The sequence below is a fragment of the Fulmarus glacialis genome, unplaced genomic scaffold (assembly GCF_000690835.1).
Source record: "Fulmarus glacialis isolate BGI_N327 unplaced genomic scaffold, ASM69083v1 scaffold8352, whole genome shotgun sequence".
NCBI classification, from domain to species: domain Eukaryota; kingdom Metazoa; phylum Chordata; class Aves; order Procellariiformes; family Procellariidae; genus Fulmarus; species Fulmarus glacialis.
In genome coordinates this window covers 23,593-45,982 of record NW_009197123.1, presented here as the reverse complement: position 1 = coordinate 45,982, position 22,390 = coordinate 23,593, and the positions used below count along the sequence as shown (strand labels likewise).

General features: G+C 40.7%; 1 protein-coding gene across 1 annotated transcript in view; it reads right to left on the bottom strand.

Annotated features, from left to right (window-relative positions):
• The window catches only part of NRP1 (neuropilin 1), a gene marked incomplete at its 5' end in the record, with an annotated part of 32,375 nt that overhangs the window by 2,954 nt on the left and 7,031 nt on the right, over positions 1–22,390 (bottom strand). The window contains 7 exons of the mRNA XM_009572421.1: positions 315–374; positions 1,908–2,001; positions 2,469–2,740; positions 6,089–6,226; positions 13,387–13,446; positions 16,497–16,601; positions 19,551–19,695. Of these exons, the coding sequence (XP_009570716.1) occupies positions 315–374; positions 1,908–2,001; positions 2,469–2,740; positions 6,089–6,226; positions 13,387–13,446; positions 16,497–16,601; positions 19,551–19,695 (874 nt within the window). The remainder of the gene's footprint in view (positions 1–314; positions 375–1,907; positions 2,002–2,468; positions 2,741–6,088; positions 6,227–13,386; positions 13,447–16,496; positions 16,602–19,550; positions 19,696–22,390) is intronic.

Genomic DNA, 22,390 nt, shown 5'->3' with positions numbered 1-22,390 from the left:
ATGCATATATATGTATACACATATATGTATACAATATAACAAATTATGTATATAAAGTTTGAAAGTTTTGAGACAGGTCAATACAAAGGACAGGTTAATACAAAATCTGTAAGATTATATGACATAGAAGAATAAAACTATTAAATCCTTCAAATAAATATAAGCCTTCTTAGAATCTGATCCAGATAAATCAAAAAACCTTAATACAATATGCAGTTAGAGAACTAATCTATAGATAAATAAATAGAATACACAAATTCACATGAAAATACACTTTAAAATTCATTCCTTTTTAACAATAACACAATTTTTACCTGTTTGATTACTTTCTGGGTCTTCTTCTTCATCTATTTCATTCTCCACATCAGTTGATTCTAATGAAGCAAAGAGAATTGACATTGATTATTAGGGTTACAAACACTGATTGACTATCATGCTGGCGATAATGGTATAGCAGATTTTCCTGTGTCAGAGCATCATTATGTCAGCTTGACAGAACTGTTCATTATGATGGGCTCTGAAAATTAATGGAGAAAAAAGAAAGATTTAAAAACTCCTCTCTGCCCGGTCTTGGCACAGTTTTAGTTATCAGCAGGGGTTTTCCATGTCTGGGAAAGAGAAATCAGTGCGATGAATTAGCATCTCATTCATTGTACTACAATTTTGGAGACCAATTCTATAACACTTCATCAGCGTAGGCATAGCTAATCACAAGAATAGTTTCACTGACTGCAGCAAGACCACTTGTGTTTTGGGCTTCAGAGCTTTTGGCTTTAGCTCCCCCAGGCCAAAATCTTTGCTCAGCATTTGGTTTGAACAACCGAAACATGTGGAGGTAGGAAAGAAGTTACTTTTCTCTCTCATTCGGAGTCAGGTAAGTACCATCACTGTGGTCCCAGCACCCTTCTTGGCACTGAGGACACTGCAGGAGGACCAGGCAGTGCATCCTGCTTCTCTTTCCTGGTAACTGCCAGTCTGGTGGCATATGATGAACTCCAGGAGATGGAATGTGTGATAAAAAGAAATTGTAAAGTTTTCTCATCCTGTAGTGAAATTACCATGTAGCTGAAGTCTGTCATGTTACTCTCAAAAGGCTACTAGCTACAAAAGGTGAGGAACATCCTCTATTATTGCTCTCAGTTGTGTTGCCAACTCGCATGGCATAAGTTTATATTTCTAATGCTGAGGGTTCTCAGTTCTATTCCCTCTCCTACATAAAAGTCATTGCTTCATCTCCACCATGAAGGACAGGGTTCAGTTGCTTGTGTTTATCTGGGGTTGCTGCTGCCAAATTACGTGCAGTATGCAATGCACATATGATCAGCAGTGACTGGAATAACCCAAGACTGGCCAGAAATAAAAGGACTCAAATAGCATCTCAGGAATAGCCTGGCTCAGATGTGGAAAAGGCCATGTTCTAACATTACTTCATGTCCCACGTGTCTGGGAGCTGGCGACTACAGCAAACAAGTCACAGCAAACTCAGAATTACAGAACAGCAGAGGATAGAGCAGGGGCCATTTCATCCTAGGGTGAAGAAATAAAACTGGATTTTGAGCATTAGTTAAAACAGGGAAGAGCATTAGGAAAAGCAGAGAAATTTAAAGAGGACAGCAATATGAAATATAGGGAGAGATGTGAGGATGTGAACATGCTGTGACCCGTGTCAGTAGGATGCCAGTTCTGATCCAAAAGACTTCAGTTGCTGCGGTACTGAGGTGATGCCAGTGGCACTTACTATGAATAAAACTATGGGTCAGATCAGGATATTTTCAGTGCAGAACTTCCTATAGAGTCAATAATTATCTATCCCTTTCTCACAGCTATCAAAACAAAAAACAGCTATCAAAACAAAATAAATAATGTTTTGGATTAAATTTCTATATGTTCTTGCTATTCATACTTACTTCGGCAATCCTCTTGTGCTACGTGATTGTCAATTTTAATATCATCCACAGCAATTCCTCCAGTTCCTTTTCCAATTTCTCCCTCAATAACCACCTGGCAAAATAGGATAATGTTCACATTTTTTCCTGTTAACACACAATTGCAGCATTCAGGATATCTTAATTAGTTGTTAACACACATCTTCACTTGTCATGGTGCCGCATCTACATGTACTTTGATTGTGGCCTGCCAATCTGCGCTGCATGCCTTTATGATCTTATATATGCAAATGTGAATTTATAGAATGTCTTAACTTCATTAAAGAGTTTTACACCAGCAGCAAAACTGTGGCAAGGATGCAATTTTGTGACATGAGAAATTATTTCTAAACTATTTATTTGCCCTTGGATAACAAATTGCTTGTATCACTGTCATCTGAGATACCACGAAATAAGCCATTATTATTACTGTCACAGCAACAGCACCTCATCTGTAGGTATAAGACTGTCTACATAAATCCTTCAGTGACGTTTTCTGCTACGGTGTATAAAACATGACCAGCGAGGAGCGGCCAAGCTCACCTGATAGTGTTTCACAGACTTGTGAAGAAGAACGCGTCCTTCCTTCCAGCAGTTTGCCTGGTGCCCGCTCAAGGTCCACAGCACCTGATCGTATTCATCCGGCTTTTGGTACCGCAGTTTGATCTTCAGGGTGCCGACATGTGCGCCGGACATGTGGTACCAGAACGTCATGCAGTGGGCAGAGTTCTGTGAGTAAATCACGGGGCTCAGCAGTCGGGCGACTTTCCCTTTCTGGCTTTCGTCAGCTTGTGAGTAAATGAAATTGCCATCTCCTACTGTGACAGAAGGACTGCGTTAGGAATAGCCACCAGCTTTCATATTCTTTGCTTACCTAAGAAGCCCCAACCACCCCCGATCATTTTGCCTTCTTTCCATGCTGACAGGTCAAGCCTTACAACCGAGAGAGTCAGAGGGCATTGGTTTGGGAGCTCTAGGAAAGTTGATGTGCTCTAAGGAGAGTTTATTTCTTCTGGCAGTCTCCTTTGCTGTTCATTGGGATGCTTTGTGCTGAGAGTGAACAAGATGTTCACTACGTGGCATGTACAAGGCATTTTCTTTTGCTCAGGGAAGGAGGCAAAAGCATGTTTGGTGTGACAGTGTATGCTCCATTAGTCAGCATGCACCTTTTTTCAGGCTAGACAGAAATCCCTCAGGGCCTACTCTATACTAATTGTGCAAAGAGCTATTTTTAATCTCGGGTTAAAGAGAAGTTTAAAAAGAACACTGGAGGATAAACTAGCTTTGAACAGCCATGGTCAGAGATCAGGAACTGAGATCTTAACAGTGCTCCTAAATAGAGTCTGAGCGTTGTCACAAACGGTGCCAGAGTTATTCCCTTGATTTTGGCAAGAATATATTGGGGTATGTATATTTGTGAGCCACTTCCTGAAAGAGTAAGATTATGGCTGGTATTTTCTGAAGAGCGTAATGGATTTATACACATTGAAGTCTGAATACCTAATACCCTTAACTTGGAAAATTACTTGCTTAATCACACCGGGAGAGAACCACATGGGAGTGTGATTAGTTTGGTAACAGAAAATTGCTAAGTAAGATACTGACTACAAAAAGTGCTTCTGATTTACACCAGTCAGGCACCCATTCCAGTCAGCTTTTGAACAGCTTCTTTGCAGAGAATTATGGTGGAAAAATGTGAAGTTCATTCTGGAGTGCGTAAGATTAGGTTGCATGTGTAATGCACTCACACAAAAGGATGGAGACAGCATTTACTGGCATTGGTATAAAGTTATTTTGAAAGTAGGAAGGAGAAAAGTAATAATAGGAAATACTATTTCTCAAATGCTGAAACAAGTATATATCTCTCTGTTTATACCAATGCTTAAACAAAAGAAAAGTAAAAAGAGGGGAAATAAGATGTTTTGGAAGGGTGATGTTTTATCAACATTGGTCTTTGCTTATACATGATATTCCTGAATTTTATTTGAAATAATGTATAACTGAGACTTGCTGGATTGCAATGGTATAGTCCTGCACCAATGAAGAAGGGAAGATGAGCATTGCCACTCTGGGAAGTATAAGAAGGACAGGGTAGTAAATGGTGAACCAGGAACAAAGAGGAGTGGGTTAAACCCAGTGGTTGGAAGGAGTGGGCGTAATAAATGAGAAAGGGAAATATTTCTTCTAACAGGAGACAAGGATGTTTTCTTTTACTTGGATTTTTCTGTGGGCAGTCAGAGGTATCCTGGCCAATATGCATGTGGAAGTATCTGGTCTTTGAAAGAATTTTATAAGGGAAGATGATATTAAATTGCCAAAAAAATTTAAGCTTTTTTTTTCCTTTTTTCTATCTTACTGCAGTAACATCTTGTCCAGCTTCTTCAGCAGCAGTGCTTGTGCCTATATGTTCTTTCCAACTTTGCTTCTGTGCAGAGGGCAGCACAACATGTGCAAATCTCATCAAAGAATGGTGATAGGGAAATCCAAAGGGAGGAAAAAAGAGAAATAATCACAACATTAGGATGGCTGTCTCAGTTGGAAGACCTAACTCTGGCCATATTTAATCATAACACGTATAATTTGAAGTGACATACGGCATATCCTGCTGTCTTAAAGCAATTGCTGTTGAAGATCACTTCTGTGGAGTTTCTTCAGCTTTATACAAGTGCAGCTGAGAGCAAGATTTGCCTGGGAATTGTTCCGTGTTGTTCTCCCAATATATAGGGTGGCCTTGCTGCGTAGTGGTGACTCTGGGGGGCTTGTTTGGGATGGCAGTGCCATTCAGACTGCTTGTGGTCTCTGCTCACGCCCACCCCACTCATTCTGTATCTGCTGGCAGGCGAATGGCAAGTGAAGGTGCCCTTAGAGTTGAAGGAAAATTTTGGAAAATATTGAAAGTTAGTGCAACAAGGAGCTAAAGGGGCTGCCTGTAAGACTTACTGAAGCTACAGCTAACGGAACAAAGAAGTCTTCCGCACTAGCAGGGCCTAGCGGAAAAAACAAATTCTCATTTGAAGAATATCATTTCTTCATCTCTTGATTGAAGACAGGTTCAGTCCCTCTATAATCCTTGGTGGCAAAGTGCAGATATCTCTCATTTCCAGAATATTATTGCAGTGCTGGGTCAGGAACTCTGTCTTCATTGTCTTAATTAGAGCTTTACTTATGCATGCCTTTTAGATTTTGTCAGTCTCTGGCTAACATAGCTTTTAACCTCCCTTCAATGTCAGATCCTACTGAGCCATTTCACTTTACTCTACATCAATTTTTCCACCATTACAGCCTTCACTTCAGCTAACTGCATTTAGTTAATTTGATGCCATTTATTTGTACAATGCCATTTATAGTCAAAGTATTATAAGTTTTTTTTTTTTTTCCTGAAACTACTGTACTTGTCTTAAGATTCAATTGAAAGTGTCTCAGAATGTAAAAAGTCCAATTTTGTCTAATTTCCTTGTCATTCTCATTAGGCAAAGGGGTTGCAGAAGTGGGAAGGGGGATTCATCTCAACACATTTGATTAATCTGCACATATGCAAGAGAGAACACTAAAGCTAGAGGCTGTGCAGGTCACGCAGCGCCCTCCCTTCACCACTAGCCAGCAGCATATTTATTGCCTAATTATGCAGAGCCATAAGTTAGATACTACAAAACCAACCAATCAATTTCCCAGGGTGATATTTCTGGAAAAACTGTGTGTGAGCAAAGGGATGGCTCCAACTCCTGCAGGAGAGGAGGAGGGCATGGAAATACATCCATCTGGGAAGTTTCACTTACAACACCTTTCTGTGGTGGGCAGCCCTCGTAACTACAAGCAAGAACAATGTGAGGTTTGTTTATGACTGTATCACTTGGTAAGTGATATTTGCAGAATATTTGGTCATTCAGATTTTTTTGTACCCTAGATGGTGGTTATCCAAAGGCGAGTCAGGAGAAGGGAATATCTTCAATTCCTGACAATAAATGATCTTTATTCCCCAACCGAAAGGAAAATTATGGTCAGTTGTGACTACATATAACGGGTTAGGTTGCCTAGAGAATCATCTTTGGGACTCTACATATTTTAGGTATAATTCATTCTCCTCTGGTTTTGGAAGGCATGTTGGTATTAAACAGAACAGCCTCTTCCCATGTAAAATGGCTATATCATGAACTCATGATTACCTGTGTGGTCTTGAATTGGCCCAGTTTTGCTGGTCAGGATTGCCCACTTTAAATCCACCTGGTTGTCGTGCTCCCAGTGGCACAAAGTCTTTTGGGATCCCCAGCCAAAGGCACAGTTGAAGTTGTACAGTGGCAGCTCTGCAAGGAAAGAGGGAAAAGGAGGGACAAAATGTGATTATTAATTGCATAATTCAGATTTTGTACTTCAAAACCAAATGCATGCATTTGACCATTAACAGAGCCGTTCCTACTTGAAACTCTGCGAAGCTATAGCGAGAGCAGCCCTGCTGGGAAACGGATGAAGAATGACTATTTCTAGTAAATGATGTGGTTGTTTCTTGTCTCTTTATGACCCATATTTTGGGATTTTTTTGTGGTTAGATTAATTCTTCTGATTTGCCCACATTAGCTGGAACTGTACTGTAACATATATGACTCAAAAAGAAAGCTCTGGCTTACTTATCAGATATATTTGCTGGTTGATAGTTACTATTTGTACCATAACTGTGCAACGTTTTGCAACAACTCACAATAAGATTTGGACAAAAATAAGAAAGGGCAGAAAAACTAACAGAATGTCCTTGGCAGGAAAGGATTTCTGGTGAAATGTATAGTACGTGGCTTCAGTAAGGAACTTATTTCAGCATCTTCAAGACAGTTAAGCAGGCCCACAAGATGGCAGCATTGAAATGGACAAATTGAGACGGAAAAGGGACAAATGTGGCTGATTGCCAAATGAACTCAAAATAAGCTTCAAAACAAGCTCCATGTAAAACAAGGGAAGTCTGGTATTATGGTCAGGGTGAGATCATATCTTGTTTTCAGCTTTTCTTCAATTCTGCCCAAAGGTTTAATACATAGTAGCTTATTTTCTTCAATAGAACTTGGAATGTGAATGGAAAGATTATACAAAGATAGCATATAAATCGCTTGCATTTCTTATTTTCAGAAGCAGTTTGAAATCTTTTGGGCTTTTGGTTCCTACCCCATTGGTATGAAACTTTACCTCACCTTAAGCAATGACAACTCCCAGTAGAGCAATACCCTTCCCACAGCAATGTGACCAAATCCTGAAGTCTTTTCTCAGGCATGACTCACGCCTTATTAAAGGAATAACTTAGATTTACTTTAATGAGATGCTTTGTGCAAGTATGAACTAAGAACAAAGGACTCTGTGCTCCCACCAATATCAGCTCTGGGGGAAGAATTGTGTTCTTTTGCTTTCCTACCCATTATAAAAAAAAAATCCAGGAAAGATAATGCAGCTCCTAGGGTGTGTTTTGTCTATTGTGGGAAAATATGAAGAAATATGGGAAGTGTGTTGGGACCTGTGGCTGGCCAGACCTTTAAGGTGGAGCTCTTCCAGTCTGAAGAGGCAAGGACCTCCTCCACGTAGTGAGCTGCCCAGGGAAGACTGGAAAGGCTTTTGAACTCACAGCCCAGATTTTAATGGAAAGTAAACTAGAATAATCATTTTATCAACACAGAGGAAGCTTCAGGTGAGTAGGTTGGGACAGAATAGATATAAAAAGGGTTGATCTATCATTCTCTCCTTGCCTGCTGTGTCCTTGTTTGGTGGGTCCTTGCTCCCAGACACAGTTTTAACTCAACTCACTGGATTCCTGCATTGCAGCCACTGTGCCCTCTCCCCTCTGGCCCCTAGAAAATTTCTTTCTGTCAGCAGAGACATCTGAGCTTATGGCAGGTCCTGCCCCTCTCCTCCGCCTGTCAGTACCTCGGCTGTGCTGCGGCATCTCTCCGCACTGAGCCCTCATTCTTCCCTCCTTCCTTTCATCTGCCCCATCCCGCCTACCACCCCCCTCCCTCCCGCTGGCCTCCAGAGGGGTCTACTCCACATTGTCACGAATACGGCATCCTAGCTGGGAACAAATGAATTAAACAGATAATGTCTGGCACAGGAATTCAATGTGGAGACAACATGTTTCCTGGAGGACCCTAGCCCTTTCTAGGAAAGGGGCAGGTCATGGTGAATAATCTCTCTTTGGGCTTAAAATCTTGAAGAAGCAGAACTCAGCCTATGTGCACGTGGGTGCAGAAAGGCAATCCATTATGTTTCTTTCTTCAGTATATGGGGTTTTTCTTCTAGACAATGGGGCCATGATCAAAGACATCTTGCCCAAAAGGGGACATCTGAAAATCAAGGGGAGTTTTTAAAGAAACAGAGTGACATTGAAATGAATTAAAGGGTTTTAAGTTCGTGAAAAATAGCCTTTCATTGTCAAGGAGGCCTAGGGAGAGCTATATTGCATGGCTTTGACATCAGAGCCATGAAACAGAACTTTAGAAAAGGTCTTAGAAAACGTAAACCAAAATTAATCTTATTAATCCCGAAGGATTATATAATGCAAAGCTTGTGATAGCCTGTGTGGTATTCAAACCATAAGAAAGGAGAGCAGTGGTAGATAGATCACATCAATCTGAAGATATCACACAGCATAAATGAGCACATAGCACAAAGAGATTGAAAAGACTGGTATTGTTCAACTCTGAATAAAAATAAATAGCAGAAGACACAGGAGAAGTATGTGAATGGGTGAAGAATCCAGAGAAGGAAGATTATAATATTCTGTTTTCTCCATTTCATAGCCTATGAGATATCCAGTGAAGTTCAATGCAGATTAAAGGAAGATATTTCTCATATGATATGAGCGATACTTGCTTCACTCGAATGCTGCTAAGGCTGAACACAATTCAAAGAGAACTGGACACTGAAATGGATAAGGAAAATATCCAGAATTTAATTGTTAATTCTAACAAAAGCCTTTTGCTTCATGGTCTGAAGCCAGCTCTGAACATTGGGATTAGAAGGAGAGTTTCAAAGCAGAGCTAAATTTCACAGCACCATCTAATAAAGAATTTCTTACACTTTCATTTGAAATATATAGTCCAGGAAATTGGCAAAGAGCCTAAGTCTGATATGCTTTGGCCATGCCTGTGTTCCTTGGCTTTGGTCTCACAGACAGCATGGTGTAGCATAAAAATGAACTTCTTTTCCATGCAGAAGTTAATGAGAATCCCCTGAAATTGAGCAGGATTTGACCAGTAACCTGCTCTTAGTTAGCTATTTCTTGCTAGGTTCCTATTGTTTTCTTAAAAGTGATTGTGTTAATATATTCCTTAGACAATCACAGCAACGGGATTGAAGGTCAAAGGCAAGGCATTTTAGAGTGCTCTTATTTTATGGGCTCCTTAAACATGCCATCTCTTACTGTCTATTCTTATGTCTCTTCCAATGCTTCTCCCAGGGACCCATAAAAAGAAAAAATAGACCTGCTAGCCAATTAATAATAGACACTTGTAGCATCAGGATAGGTTCATTAGTTCTACGGACAATGGATCTGCTCCAGCAAAAGACAGAATAGTTCAACATTTCTATTAAAGGTCCCAGGGGGCTGATACAGTAGCTCACAGTAAGCTACAGGCAATCTGTCCACTTCTTTGTCCTTGAACTATAGCTTGGCAGCTCTGGTAAAAGGAAGGAAAGTAGGGACGAGTAGCATTTGGTGGGCTCCCTCTGCAGCGCTGGGCCATTCCCCTGCTAGGATAAGTCTCCTGCCAATGGGTGATTGATCTCCGGGTTTGTGTGTATTGAGAGGATGAAGAAAACCAGCTATTATGTAACTAAATAGCAGCAGTTCAGATGAGAATCTGAGCAGGAGGTGTGACGAAATCCCATATGCCTTTTTCAAAATGTAGGGTATGTGATACTGAATTAAAACAGATTTATCCTCTCAAAAAGCAACCAACAGCTGTACTTCTTGACCACATCTTGCTCACAGCTGGAACCATTACTGCACACGAACAAGAAAGTCATTTGAAAATCTAGTTGAGTGAGTTTCTTGCAAGTCCATTAATCGTTCGTGGCCCACAGACTTTGACATATTTTTATAATTCCTCCAACAAGAGGCAAGAAGGAGCATGATGGCATTAAAGATGCTATGAAAATTCTCTACAGGATGCTTTTGCCAAAGGGTAAATCAACATTAAGATGGGAAATTATAAACATAATTTGGACCACTTCAAAGTAGTATATTGGGTCTGATTCTTATTTGCGTTTCACCTTTTTATACCACTTATGCTGGCAGCACGGAATTACCTTAAATGATAGTAAATGATAATTTAACTGCTTTAATATCCCTTTATTGATGCAAAGTTGTCCCACTGTAAATGAGAATCAGACCTATTCTACCTTTAAATGATTTCTTAGCATAGATTGTAACCTCAGGATTTCTTAGTTATATTTTTCTGAAATAGCTATTATATGTGTGAAAAACAAGATACTTCACTTCTTGAACAGTCTGCTCTACAAAGGACTGAGCTTACACGCTGAGAGCACATAATGTAAATGAACAGCTTGCTTTGTATGTAAATAGCTAAGAGTCAAGCATTTCAAATAGTCCTTTGGAATTGAAAAAGATGTGTTCAAAAAGACTAGATGTTGCTGAGTCTTAGGACTGAGGCCTGAAAGGTATTTACCTTGACAGACAGATTTGTTGAAGGCATCTTTTTAAGTTTGAGGAGGACAGTAAATCCTCTCTTAAAAAAACCCCAACCTTTAAACATTTTTAGCAGTTTGAAATCATGATTCTTTTTTTTTTTTTTTACAATTCAGTCCCCTTGAAATGAACTGTAAAAGTCGTCTTGATGGAAAGCTTGTTTATACATGGAGGCTTTCCAGCTATTTGCTCTTAACTGTTTCCATAGTGTATGAAAGCTGGTTGGAACAGGATAATCTCAGGTTTTGACACACACAAGCATGTTAGTCTGGGATAACAAGATTAAGGGTGTTTGCAGGCTTGAATGCAGGCAGGAGGACAGCAATAGATGGAGTTAGCACCTATTGCAGAAGTACCTGCGCCACGGCAGGTGCTGCTACTGAGAGGGCTGGTAAATCTCTGTCCTGAATCACCGTGACACAAGCTGCTGTGGCCAGCACTGGCACGGTGTAGCTCGTGCAGGGTTACCCGCTGGAGCCTGCACCCTGCAACTCATCTGGAATAGCTCTTTGGCTTGGAGTTCACCATTTACTTCAAGGTGTATTAGCACCTTAAGGTAAACCAGCCCTTAGAGGGAATTAAGGCTGAAGCTGAAGGCTTGGTCCTTGGTGTGTTAAATTCATACCTTGTTCAGCTTGAGAATAGCTGAAAGAGTTGGAGTGCACTGACCCCTGATCCCCAGCCAGCTGAGGGCCAGGGAGGCCCCTGAGCAGCTCTGTAACTTCAAGGCCTGTTTAGACTATGTCATTCCTGGGTGCCGTAGCAGACTCTTGCTCCCTACTGCATGGCCTCTTGCTCTGATGTGCTTCTTCGTGCCAGCTAGGTCCACCCATGCCCCTTCAGCAGAAGGAAATGCTTACACCGCCTTCATGCCAGGAGGGGTTTCCCCATGTTGAGGGGAATTTCTGTCTGCCCCTTTTTGGGAGTTTTCTGGCTGGTTTTCAGTGAGGGATTATGAAGCAGCTGGAAACCTTTATGTCTTAAACTGGAGATTCTGGAAACCTTATTTATTAGCATCTGACTGATCTCTATCTATGATCTTTGTAATGTGCTGCCATGTGGGAGCCTGGAGTTTGGGATGTGAACTTGTCCCTTATTCCCCGGAAGGAAACAGTTCCTACCAGCACAAAGCAGGGAAGTAACATTGGCATGCTCTGAAGGGAACCTCAGAAACTCCTTTAGTAGAGAAAAAACTTGGCTCATCACGGAGTAAGCGAAGGTGGTGCAGGAGGGAAGTAAAGAGAGAAAATGAGGATATCTTTATCTCTGGCAGAAACAGTCAGTCTATTACTGGAGAGTCCCACCCAAGCCAAAGGGATTAAACACAACCTGCCAATGCAACTGGCACTGGGGAGGAGGGAGGAAAATTGCATTGCACAGGGGCACTTCATGAATTTGCAATTTGTTTAAATGCAAGAAGATAGTTTAAAAAACGAAAAATATCCTCCATTTCAGCAAAATAGAAAGCTAAAAGATCATTTCAGACATAAAATTTAAAATGTTTTACTCTAAAACCACTGCGCAGCATCCTTTCTTCCTTTGCATCCCCCACCCCTTTCCGAACTGTGGGATCATCAGCAGCCCTCCAGCCCTTCAGCAAGGCTGGCTGTGGAAGAGCGGTGTGGAGAGGTGTCCCGTGAAGGTGGGCCAGCCTGCCGTCGTGTTTCTCATTGCACCGGTACTCCACAATCTCCCTCTGCTCGTAAAGCAGGGCAGTGCTAGAAATAGCGTATGCTGACTAAGCCAACTGGATGACCCTGGAGACAAATTTTGAGGGGAGTAAAAGCACTCGCCTCTGCAATATCAGAAGGCAGAGGCCGAGAGTGGGAACAACGTCTGAGATAAGTCAGCTCTCTCTCTTAATCAGGTCGACACCATCAGTGTCCCTTAGGAAACTTTTGCATTATTAGTTCCTTTTTTTTACTTGAAGCAAAAGCGGATTGTGTCACATGGTTGAGGAAACAATGATAAACACCTACCCACCCTGTTAATAAATCACTTGCAAGACTGTGCCTGACTGTACTTTAATGGAGGAAATGGGAGTAACTGAAAACTGACCTCTTTACCGCTCCACAATTACTAATGCAAAGCATTTTAAACTGATGCTCATAGTTTTTGGTGTTTGGGTTTTCTGCCCAAATCTATCCTCTCCCTCACTCCCAGTAAATTGTACAGGATATTAAAAAATGGTATGAAAGCTGTGGAAGCAGCAAACTAAGGATTTTAAAAGCTGCTAGTTATTGTACTGATTAAGTAAAAAGGACCTGCTTCCAGTGACAACTTGTTTTTCCCTTTTCAACTTCATGGTAGCAGTTTATGTAACCCCATTTTGAGAAAACTTGCTAGAAAACAATATTGTAAAACTGCCAGCTCCCTGGTGGAGAAAACTGGCAAACTTGACTTAGTTTTGTAAAACCAGGATATAAATAGTGAGTGGGCCTGTGTGGCTCTGTTTTTGTTTTCCCGGAGTTTGCAAACACACTTTGTGTCACTGACATGCCACATTTAAACAGAGTGCACTGTGTGATTAAGTTAGTTTAATTTTGTCAGCATTTGGCATTTGCTGATGCAGAAGGAAATCTTGTTCTCTGCTGTGTCTACATGTGGATGAAAGGAATAAAATATTTACTGTACAGAGCTGAGAGACCAGATGCTTCTTTACTTCAGAGACTTTTAGGGAATGGGAAGTCAGGAAGTGCTGCAATTCATTATTTTGTCTCTGGTATGAAATTTGGGTATGGAATTTATTATGTTTTCAATAAGAAAAATATTTTTTTTTACCTGGTTGTAATGTATTGTCTATTACTGTTGGCTTTTCTGTATTCAGCACTGTAGTACCACCTGGAAAAGAAATTATGCATATCATGATACATGGGACACAACAAAGGACACAGCAGTCATTAGGAATATCCTATACATAAATCTGAAGTATTACCATCTTTATTAGACATGTAGGTAACTGAGTATGTGAGCTTAAGCATGAAAATATGACATCAAAGATCTGGCTTCCTTTATCAAAAAAGAAAATAAGAACTCATCTTTATATAAAGCTGTATATCTTCGGACTCCTTGCAACACCAATTAATCAATCCTCACCATGTCCCTGTGGCCATCCTTGTTTTAGAGACAGCGATTTGCTCCAAATCACATGCGAAGTCAGCGACTGATCTCTGTGGCGTCTCCTAACAGTCACCAGTTTGTACATTCACCCATGGCATGTTGTTTCACATATCAGGGACATGAAGTCCTCCAGGATATTAAAAAAAGGCATGAAAGCTGTGGAAGCAGCAAACTAAGGATTTTAAAAGCTGCTAGTTATTGCCATGCTGCGTCCTCCCTGTGCGTTGCTGCATAGCTGCATTGTGAGATCAGCTCACAAGAGAGGTGCCCAACTTTAGGCTATAGTCTAAGGCAGGTTTGCCTTCTGTCTCAAAGAGCAGGAGGAACTGAGGACTTCCGCTTTGTCTTCTTCAAGCAGATGAACAAGAGGTGAGTGGGGTCATGGCCCTCTCCTAAGCTCACTAATTGATATTTTCAAAATACTTGACTTTTTAAAGCAAGCCTCATATTGATAAAGGAAACAAAAAGTAAATTAGCACAATTATAAATGCACAGTGGGGTGCTGATTACCAGTCAATGGCTTTTCTTTTCTCCAGCAAGCAAGTGCTTAAAGCAGTATAGAAAGGATGACTATGATGACTTCCAATGAGAACGAATGCCCAAGTTGTATCGGCTTTATGTTTGTGAGAATGATCTGATGCGAAATGCTATAAGCCACACAAATAGAGTAGCTCTGTATGGGGTCCAAATAGAGCAGGAAGGAATCTGGCCTACAGCACAATTACGGTTAATTGCAAGGGAGGCTTCATTGTGATACTCACATATGTGCAAGTGCTATCAGGGAAGTGACTCTAACTGTCGTACCCATGAGAATGCGGGTGCCACATTCACGTCGGGAGTGGATAAAAGAGGGTAAGGCACTGATGACATCCCCTCTGCACTGCCCTGCTATCCTTAATGTGCCACGAGATTTATATATTTCCCTTCTATGCATTTTGGAGGAAGAAAAGAACGTTTACAATGAAATTATCGGTAAAATCACTCCTGTGCATTTTAGTGTTATACGTAACATCATACGTACAATGCAGTGTTTCTACAGTGTCCAGAACAATTGGGCATGCACTGCTCAGGGCTTCTAGGTGGTATAGTAATAAATTATACTAAAGTGTCTGCACTTTTGTAGAAGGGCAATGTAGTAATTTTCAATTTTAGTACTGAAATAGGTTCAGTTCCCCAAAAGACTTGATGCTCAGGAAGGCTGGTGGCTGTTCCCTTGTCTTAGAGATTGTAAACTGCTCCCTAAGCACAACCTGCAAAAATTGCCAGAGGGAGTTTCTTCTGCTCAATAAGCTTTCCCTAAGGGACATGCGGATGTAGCCCTGAGCTCCCTGAAGTGCAGAGACTATGAGTGAACAGGGAAGGTGCTTGCATAGATCTGTCTCCATCCCCTCACACAGCCTCCATCTATGTGAAATATGTCTCTACCTATTGGGCTTTGCAAGCCAGCCCTCAATGTAGGGCTTTGCAGGAAGCCCAGCATTTCCTGACCTGGCTCTTTCCTTTCAGAAAAATAAATAAATTACAATATTTAGTAACATTGAAAGCTTTCTGAGCTACCTTAGCACAATACAGACTATTTTATCAGACTCCCTGCATGGCTGTTTTCAAAAAGAATAAGATTCATCTGGGACATTGATTTGAAAAGCAGTGACAGTGACCATGCAGTGTCTTTTCCACTCAATAATTGTTTTTCAATTTATGATTTGCAACATGCATTTACAGGAGACATTGGCAAAGCTCAGAAAGGGTTTGATGCTGAAACTGCACTTTCATTTCTATCTGCTGTCGGATGTTCTACTTGGCTGCTTCCAAAAAGCCAATCTCTTACCTAAGGTTTCCCAATGTCCTCTTGGACAGCTATTGCCAGATTTTTAATGCTATTTTATATCATGGATATGAGAAGCAATAAACATTTATTAGATAAGCACACCAGGGAGCAGTGATGAAATAACTTGGGTCGCTGTGTCCAAAAATAAGCTCAATTACTGTAGATGTATAGATCTGCTAAAGGAATATCATTAAACAGGCCCAGAGCTTTGTGGAGCAAGTGACCTCCAAGAAGAGATCAAAAACGTAGTGGTGCAGTGTCAGCAGAAGGACAATGGTTCTGTGCAAAGTGGGAGAATATGAAAACTAGCAAGCTTCCTCCGTTCCAGATGCAGACTATGTTATGTCTCTCCCTTCTATTTTTCTGCTAGTGATGGCACCTTGGAGAACATCAGCCCCTCTGTGGCTGTAATGCAGTGTTGGTGGGGAAGCTGATGGAAATATTTCTGGCAGTACATGTGTGAGTATGCTTTGACGAAACAAATCTGCTTTGTTTCTGTCTGGGAAAGGTTTGGGGCTGAGATTTGAGTCCTATACTAAGTTTTAGGTATGGAATCGTATATGTATCTTGAACATAAGCAATATTTCATTTTGAGTTCTTCAATCTTGGACAATAAACCTCAAAAGGTTTGTCCAGCTTTTTTCTTAGTAAGAGAAAGTTTGATTAGGATATTTGATTAGACACAATTCCTGCTCAAAAAAATTGCCCTCTCTTCCAGCTAGTCACTATTATTTGCTTCAAAAATTACATAGCTGAGAAAACAATCAAAAGTATTGTTATATGTAAAAGGCAGATGCCTATGTTTTGACAGCACTGACAATACGAACTGCATACCAATGTCCATTTATGTTGAGTGATTAAATCAGTGCAAACGTTTAGCTGGTAACTGGTGATGGATATGAGCTACAATGAAGCTGCAATGGAATGAGGATGGTTTCTGCACCTGTCAGTTGGTAGTCATCACCTGTGCCACTGTGACAGTTTGCCTGGTCATCATCACACTCATCCACAGGTTTGCCTTCGGAAACAGTAGGGACAGCCGTAGGAGCTGAAACAAAATCCAGTCGTTCAGTTAAAACGTGCTGGAGAATCAGCATGCAATTGGCAGAAACATTTTGATGAGCACCATATGCTGCCTTCATGTGTTGTATCTGAGGAAAGGAGCAACTCCACTTTGCAGGTTAGTTAGTATTTCTTTGCAATGGGACATATCTGTTCTGCTGTTCTTGCGCCAAGGCACTCTGCGGTAGCTGAGCTCAAGGGCTGAGCAGAGTTGGGCAGCAAAGCCTCGGACTGTGTATTCACTGGGTGATAAGTGTTGGTTGTTCCTATGAACAAAGAGTGAAAGCCTGGCAAGGCAGAACGGGAGGCTTGGGGAGGGATAGAAAACCCATCATTCTATTGCAGGCCAAAGTGCCTGTGAGTGGGACTGTACAGAGGAGCAGGAGGGGTGCATGCTCAAGGTGGTAGTTCTCCAGCATTCACCACATCATTGCTGAAGAAACCTCTCTGCAGAGCACATGTAAGAGAGGAAATGTCTGAGCAGAGTCCTGGTAACAGTGGCAGGAAGGCAGTGTGATGTAGAATCACTTCGTGCTCAATAAGGAGATCTGGAGGGAGTTTCTTTTGTTTTTGTTGAAGTTATAAATAAGACATCAGTGATGTCAGTCACCCCTCCTGGCCACCTGCTTGCTTCTCATTGGTGATGACTTTCCGGTAGCTGCTGCATAACCAGTAAAAGTCTGACCTTTGTTATTACAGTTAAAAGCTTGAGATTTGTGCAAGATGCCAGAAAATATATCTATACCCCAGTATCTGCAAAACATACCACATCTGGAAAATCAGAATGCAGATACTTGGTGTTATGTTTACATTTATGTTTTATGCTGCAAGTATAGTTTCCTGGCTTAAGATAACCAGATGGGAGTGTGATCCAGGCTTTTGTCTGTTCTCACCTACTGTTATTTTCATTAACAATGTTTTACTCCCATTATAAGCTATGCAATAGTGCATCCATTTCTCGGATTCTTCTTTGCCCTTCTACTGCCTCCAGAGTCTGCTGGCCACATAAGATCTTATGCACTGACTTCTTGGCCTGAAAATGTCAGGAGGGATGGTAGTTTCTGAAGTTGCTATATTCTGGGATGAAACATGCCTTTTTAGGACCCTGACCTATGCTTTACAGGTAAAATCTAGCCCTAGTTAAAGAAACAGTTCTGTATCTATTGTGAATTATGCAGAGCGTCTGTTCCCCACATCTCTTTAAAAACCCCTCTGGGAGCTCCCTCTAGCTTTCTACATCGAGTTAAGTTTCTTATCTTGATCTTCATGCCCCTGTAGAGCCTCAAGCTTGCCTACATCTCTGCCATCATTTCATATAAGGCCCCCTGGGATGCTTTGAGCACACCAAGCTTCCCCTTGCTCATTACTGCTGGAGAGCTGATTTCTAGTCCTCTCTGTGCCTACCTCCATGCTTCTTTTCTCATCTCAGCTCCTTGCCTTCTCAGTAAATCTCAAGTGACTTCTCTTCATTCAACTCCCTCCTTAAGATACAGTTATACAGCAAAGTTTTCTTATAATTCTTCTCCCACGGGTAAATGGGAATTGACCTCACCTATCCATGGTGACCGAAAGGTGAGCACCCTTCAAAAGTACACCATAGCAGAAAGACAAATGCAAGTATATGTGTCCCAGGGAAAAATTGTACTTGCTGCTGCGGTTTGCCTAAAAGCAAAGGTGTTTTGCCTGCTCAGTCTCCTCTTTGACTCCTCCATCTCACTGAGCAACGTGTTCTTGTAAGGTGGTCCACGGACTCACTTCTTGATGTCTAGGTCGCTACAGGAGCCCTGTGGCCGAAGGACTTTGCCCACAGGTTGTGAGTTTACATGAGGCAGGTGCTGGTTTTTTTTTTTTTTTCTGAGCAAATAGCACAATAGTCTGCAGGAACTAAGTATTCCCACAGGAAATGAGGACTTCCTGCAAGAACTAAGAAGTATTCCAACCTCCCCACTTTCCGGGCCAAGTAAAAAACACACTTATTCAATCTGGCCTTCACCAAAAAACAACACAGAACTCATCAGTTCTCACAGCAAATGCCTCCCACTCTTCCGCCTTGGGGGAGAAATGGTGAGAAAGAAATGGAGGCAGAGCAGTCGGTTCCATTCATCTTGGGAGCCTGTTCAGCTACTTCCATATGAGGTATCATATGAAACCCTGAATAACATGGTTTGTTATTCTGTGTATTGTTAAGCTGTGTGGTTTATAAGTCATGCTACTATACCATCATCCATCAGATAAAATTGTGAAATTCACGTAGTGTTATCTGTAGTTATCTATGAAGTTAAATAATTATTGTTTATATAACAAGAATCAAAGCTTGACTTCATGTCACAGTCCAAGGATAAATGTCTAAACTTTGCTTTTCCTGGTCTTTCATCTCCTACATATTCTTGCAAAATTAAAGCTTGGTATGGAACAAAGAGGCCCCCTGTGCCCCCCAAAAGCAACAGCACAGAGCCTGTCCAGCCAAGTAATCATTGCCCACCATAGTGTCTGGTGTGACCTTCACGTCCTTTGAAGGAGCAAGGGACATAATTGTTATATTTAGTGCTAAGCTCCCTCTGCATTCTCAGAAAACATCTCTTCCAGGGTTGTATCATGGTAACATAAAATATAAGTTCCTGTCTTCATTCTCTCCTAATAGCTCTATGCTTCTCGAAAGTATAATCATAAGGCTGCTTAAGGGAACAGAAAAACGTGGAGAATATCACTGTGATTCAACAAAGGAATGGGAGAAAGAATAATATTTGTGCCTTGGGCATATTCAAATATCTGCAGAGAAGGAACTGATTAGGCCAAGAAACAGCACTAATGGCAGTCATGGAAGCGAGAGTCCGACGTGCTGCCTGTACAGACACAGCAGTGTTCAGCTGTAGTCCAAGTAGAGAATGTATTTATGAAAATAATAAAATGCATTCATCTCTAGCAGAGCAATTACCTTCAAGTTCACAGCCCAGTAGCTCCATTCGCAGCCCCAGTCCTCCGTGTGTGGCTCTCTCAGGGTAGACGCGGATGAATCTTGTCGATACAGGTTCAAAAGTCCGCAGTTCAGGTGTGTCATAGTTGGTGTTGCCTTCAAAAGTCTGCAAAGCATGACAAATGCTACTTGTTAAAAAAAAAAAGCTATTTTCAACACTCATCTTTTCCCCTTCATTCTCTAGTCTTTGAATTAGGTGAGCAGTAGGCAAGATTCTAACCGTTTAATAAGTGTCAGGCATTCCCGTCCTAAATGAGAATGGAAAATACATAGTTAAAGCTTCTCGGAAAAGTAATGCATTTCATTTTTCATAAACTCAGTAGCAACCAATCCATCAGGGTCATAACAAGAGCTGAGTGTTTAATGAGACATGTTTTTAAATGACGCTCTGATCTGGGGTTTAACTGGGTGACATTTTCAACACTTCTCAGAGAAAAAAAATGGCTGAGGTGAAGATCCTGTCACCTTTTAAGTGGTTACAATAATAATCCAACTATTCAAGAGAAAATTTCAATCTGATTTCCCCCAGTGACAGAGTTTCACAAGTTGTAGTTATTTCAAAAGGCATAAATTAAACTCCAGGAACAGTAGCTGCAAGAGTTCTTCCAGTGAGTCTGCTATTGAATAAGAATAAAAAGAAAGAAAGAAAGAAGAAAGCTGCTTCCTGACAAAACTGCAATATAATCTAACGGGCAAGGCAGGTCAGCAACTGTACATTTCAGACAAAAATGTCTTTTCTGAGTTGCACTCTGGGTTCTTCAGCCATAATGCAGCTCTCAATGGCATTTGTTTGATACCTTCAGCTTCTCTTGTCAGTGATCTTTTGCATATAGAACAAGCTATAATTTATAGTTAGAGCAACACCTCGGGTGCCTCTATGGAGATGATTGGTCCTTAAAATGAATTAGCTGTACAAAGAAGCAGTCCTTGCCATGAAGAGTTTATAACCCAAGATAGGCAAAAGGAGTTATTTTTACCCTATTTTATGGTAAAACATGACTTCAGAATATCATGTAGAGAATAGTCTAATGTACAAAATGTGAAAACGTATATAACAATGAAATAAAAGTAAAGTATTTTCTTTTCTATGAATTAGTTGAATGGCAAAACATTAAAAAACATCTTCTTTGAACTGGAGTTCAAATTTGGGATTAGAAGTGCCATTTATAAGATACTTCCAACTCATAGCTGTGAAGCCTGAAGCCTTCTTCAGGAAGAAACCACCAGATGTCCTTCATGTTGGATGAGAAAAAAACCCAACCTGCAGTGAACTCCTATTGATCTGGGGGCAGATAAAACAGAGGCCATGGGAAAAGCTGGCTGTATTTCCCAAAGCACAAAACCAGCATAGGTAAAACTGATTGTTGCTTGTATTTTCAGTGCAGTCCTGAAAGCCTTGCTTGTTTTTACTGTACACCTCTGTATTCTGAATCAATGGTCCACAAGCCCTTGTGGCCGCTGGTTAGCCTGCCAGTCACAAAAGCCAATAATGATGGGAGACTATGACCAACTAAATTTAAAAAATAATTTCAACATTAATGCTTCTGCTCCTATTTCCTGGGGGAGATTGTACCTCCAAGGTGGCTTCAAGGGGCACTGGTTGACCTGATATTCTGCCAGTGCTTAGAAGACAGTTGTCAAGAATTCACATGTAGATAGCCTGTCAGATCTAATTAACATGCAATTACATATTATTATATTTGAATAGCAATATAGTGCAAATGATCAGAAAAGCTACCTACCATATAAGAAAGAATGAATGCCATTTTATGTGTAAAAAGTAGACAGACACATGTATCTGAGGAATCCTTGTTTCCTTTTTAATAGTAGTCTTAATAGCAACATATAATAATGAAAACTGTTTTATAAAAGACATCAGTACTGGAGTACTGACACATAGACATTAGAATTCAACAGGCATCTAGAATTATATTGAATCATAATTATATTGAATCATTGTCCTTTGTAGTGCAGAGCTGCCTGTGATTCAATTTTGACTGTTCATTTAAAACACGTACTGATATTCTTTGTGGGGGAGGAGAGAGGAGTAGACAATAAAACTTCACTTTGTGAGTGTCTTTTATACAGGCTATGTCACAAATTGCTTTACTTCATTAAAAAGATAAGTTATAATAAATAAAGGCTAAACAAAAAAGAAGCTAAACTGATGAGAGGAAAAAAATTCTTCCTAATATCTTTTAAAATCAAAATAAACATGGCAGAAAAATTTAAAAAGGTTATTCCAAATGGTCAGAAGGATAGTCAGAAGGAGAGTCAGAAGTTTCTTGTACTAGAAATGATGAGAGGAGGTGTAAAAAAACCCAAAAAAAGTCATCAGTAGGTAAGTGGAAGGAGGAAAGAAGTATGAAGGAGAAAGATGACTTTATGGAGTAAGCTTGAGTAAGGCTATGGAGAAGAAATACAAATAGTATCTTGAAATGAAAATGGGGTCCTGCATGGCTGTTGGAGGATTTGGGTGCTGTTCACTCCTTTGAGTGCTTGAGTTAGGCTAAAGGGGGAAACTTTCTGCACATACAAAAATAGCAGAAATTGGGTCAGCCACAGAGGAAAGAGTTATGGTAGTCTTAGTGAAAGGAGCTGCAGGCATGGATGGCAAGATCATGTTGAGAAACAAGGTGATGTTTCATCCTTTGGACATATTCTGTTGTTATGTTTAGCTTGTCATTACTCTTTCTTTTCCTAAAATGCCGTTGTTTGTTTATTTAAAGTCAAGACTTTAACCAAGTGAAACGACGTGTTTCATTTCATATAACAGGGCTGTTTCTAATCCACATTCCTGC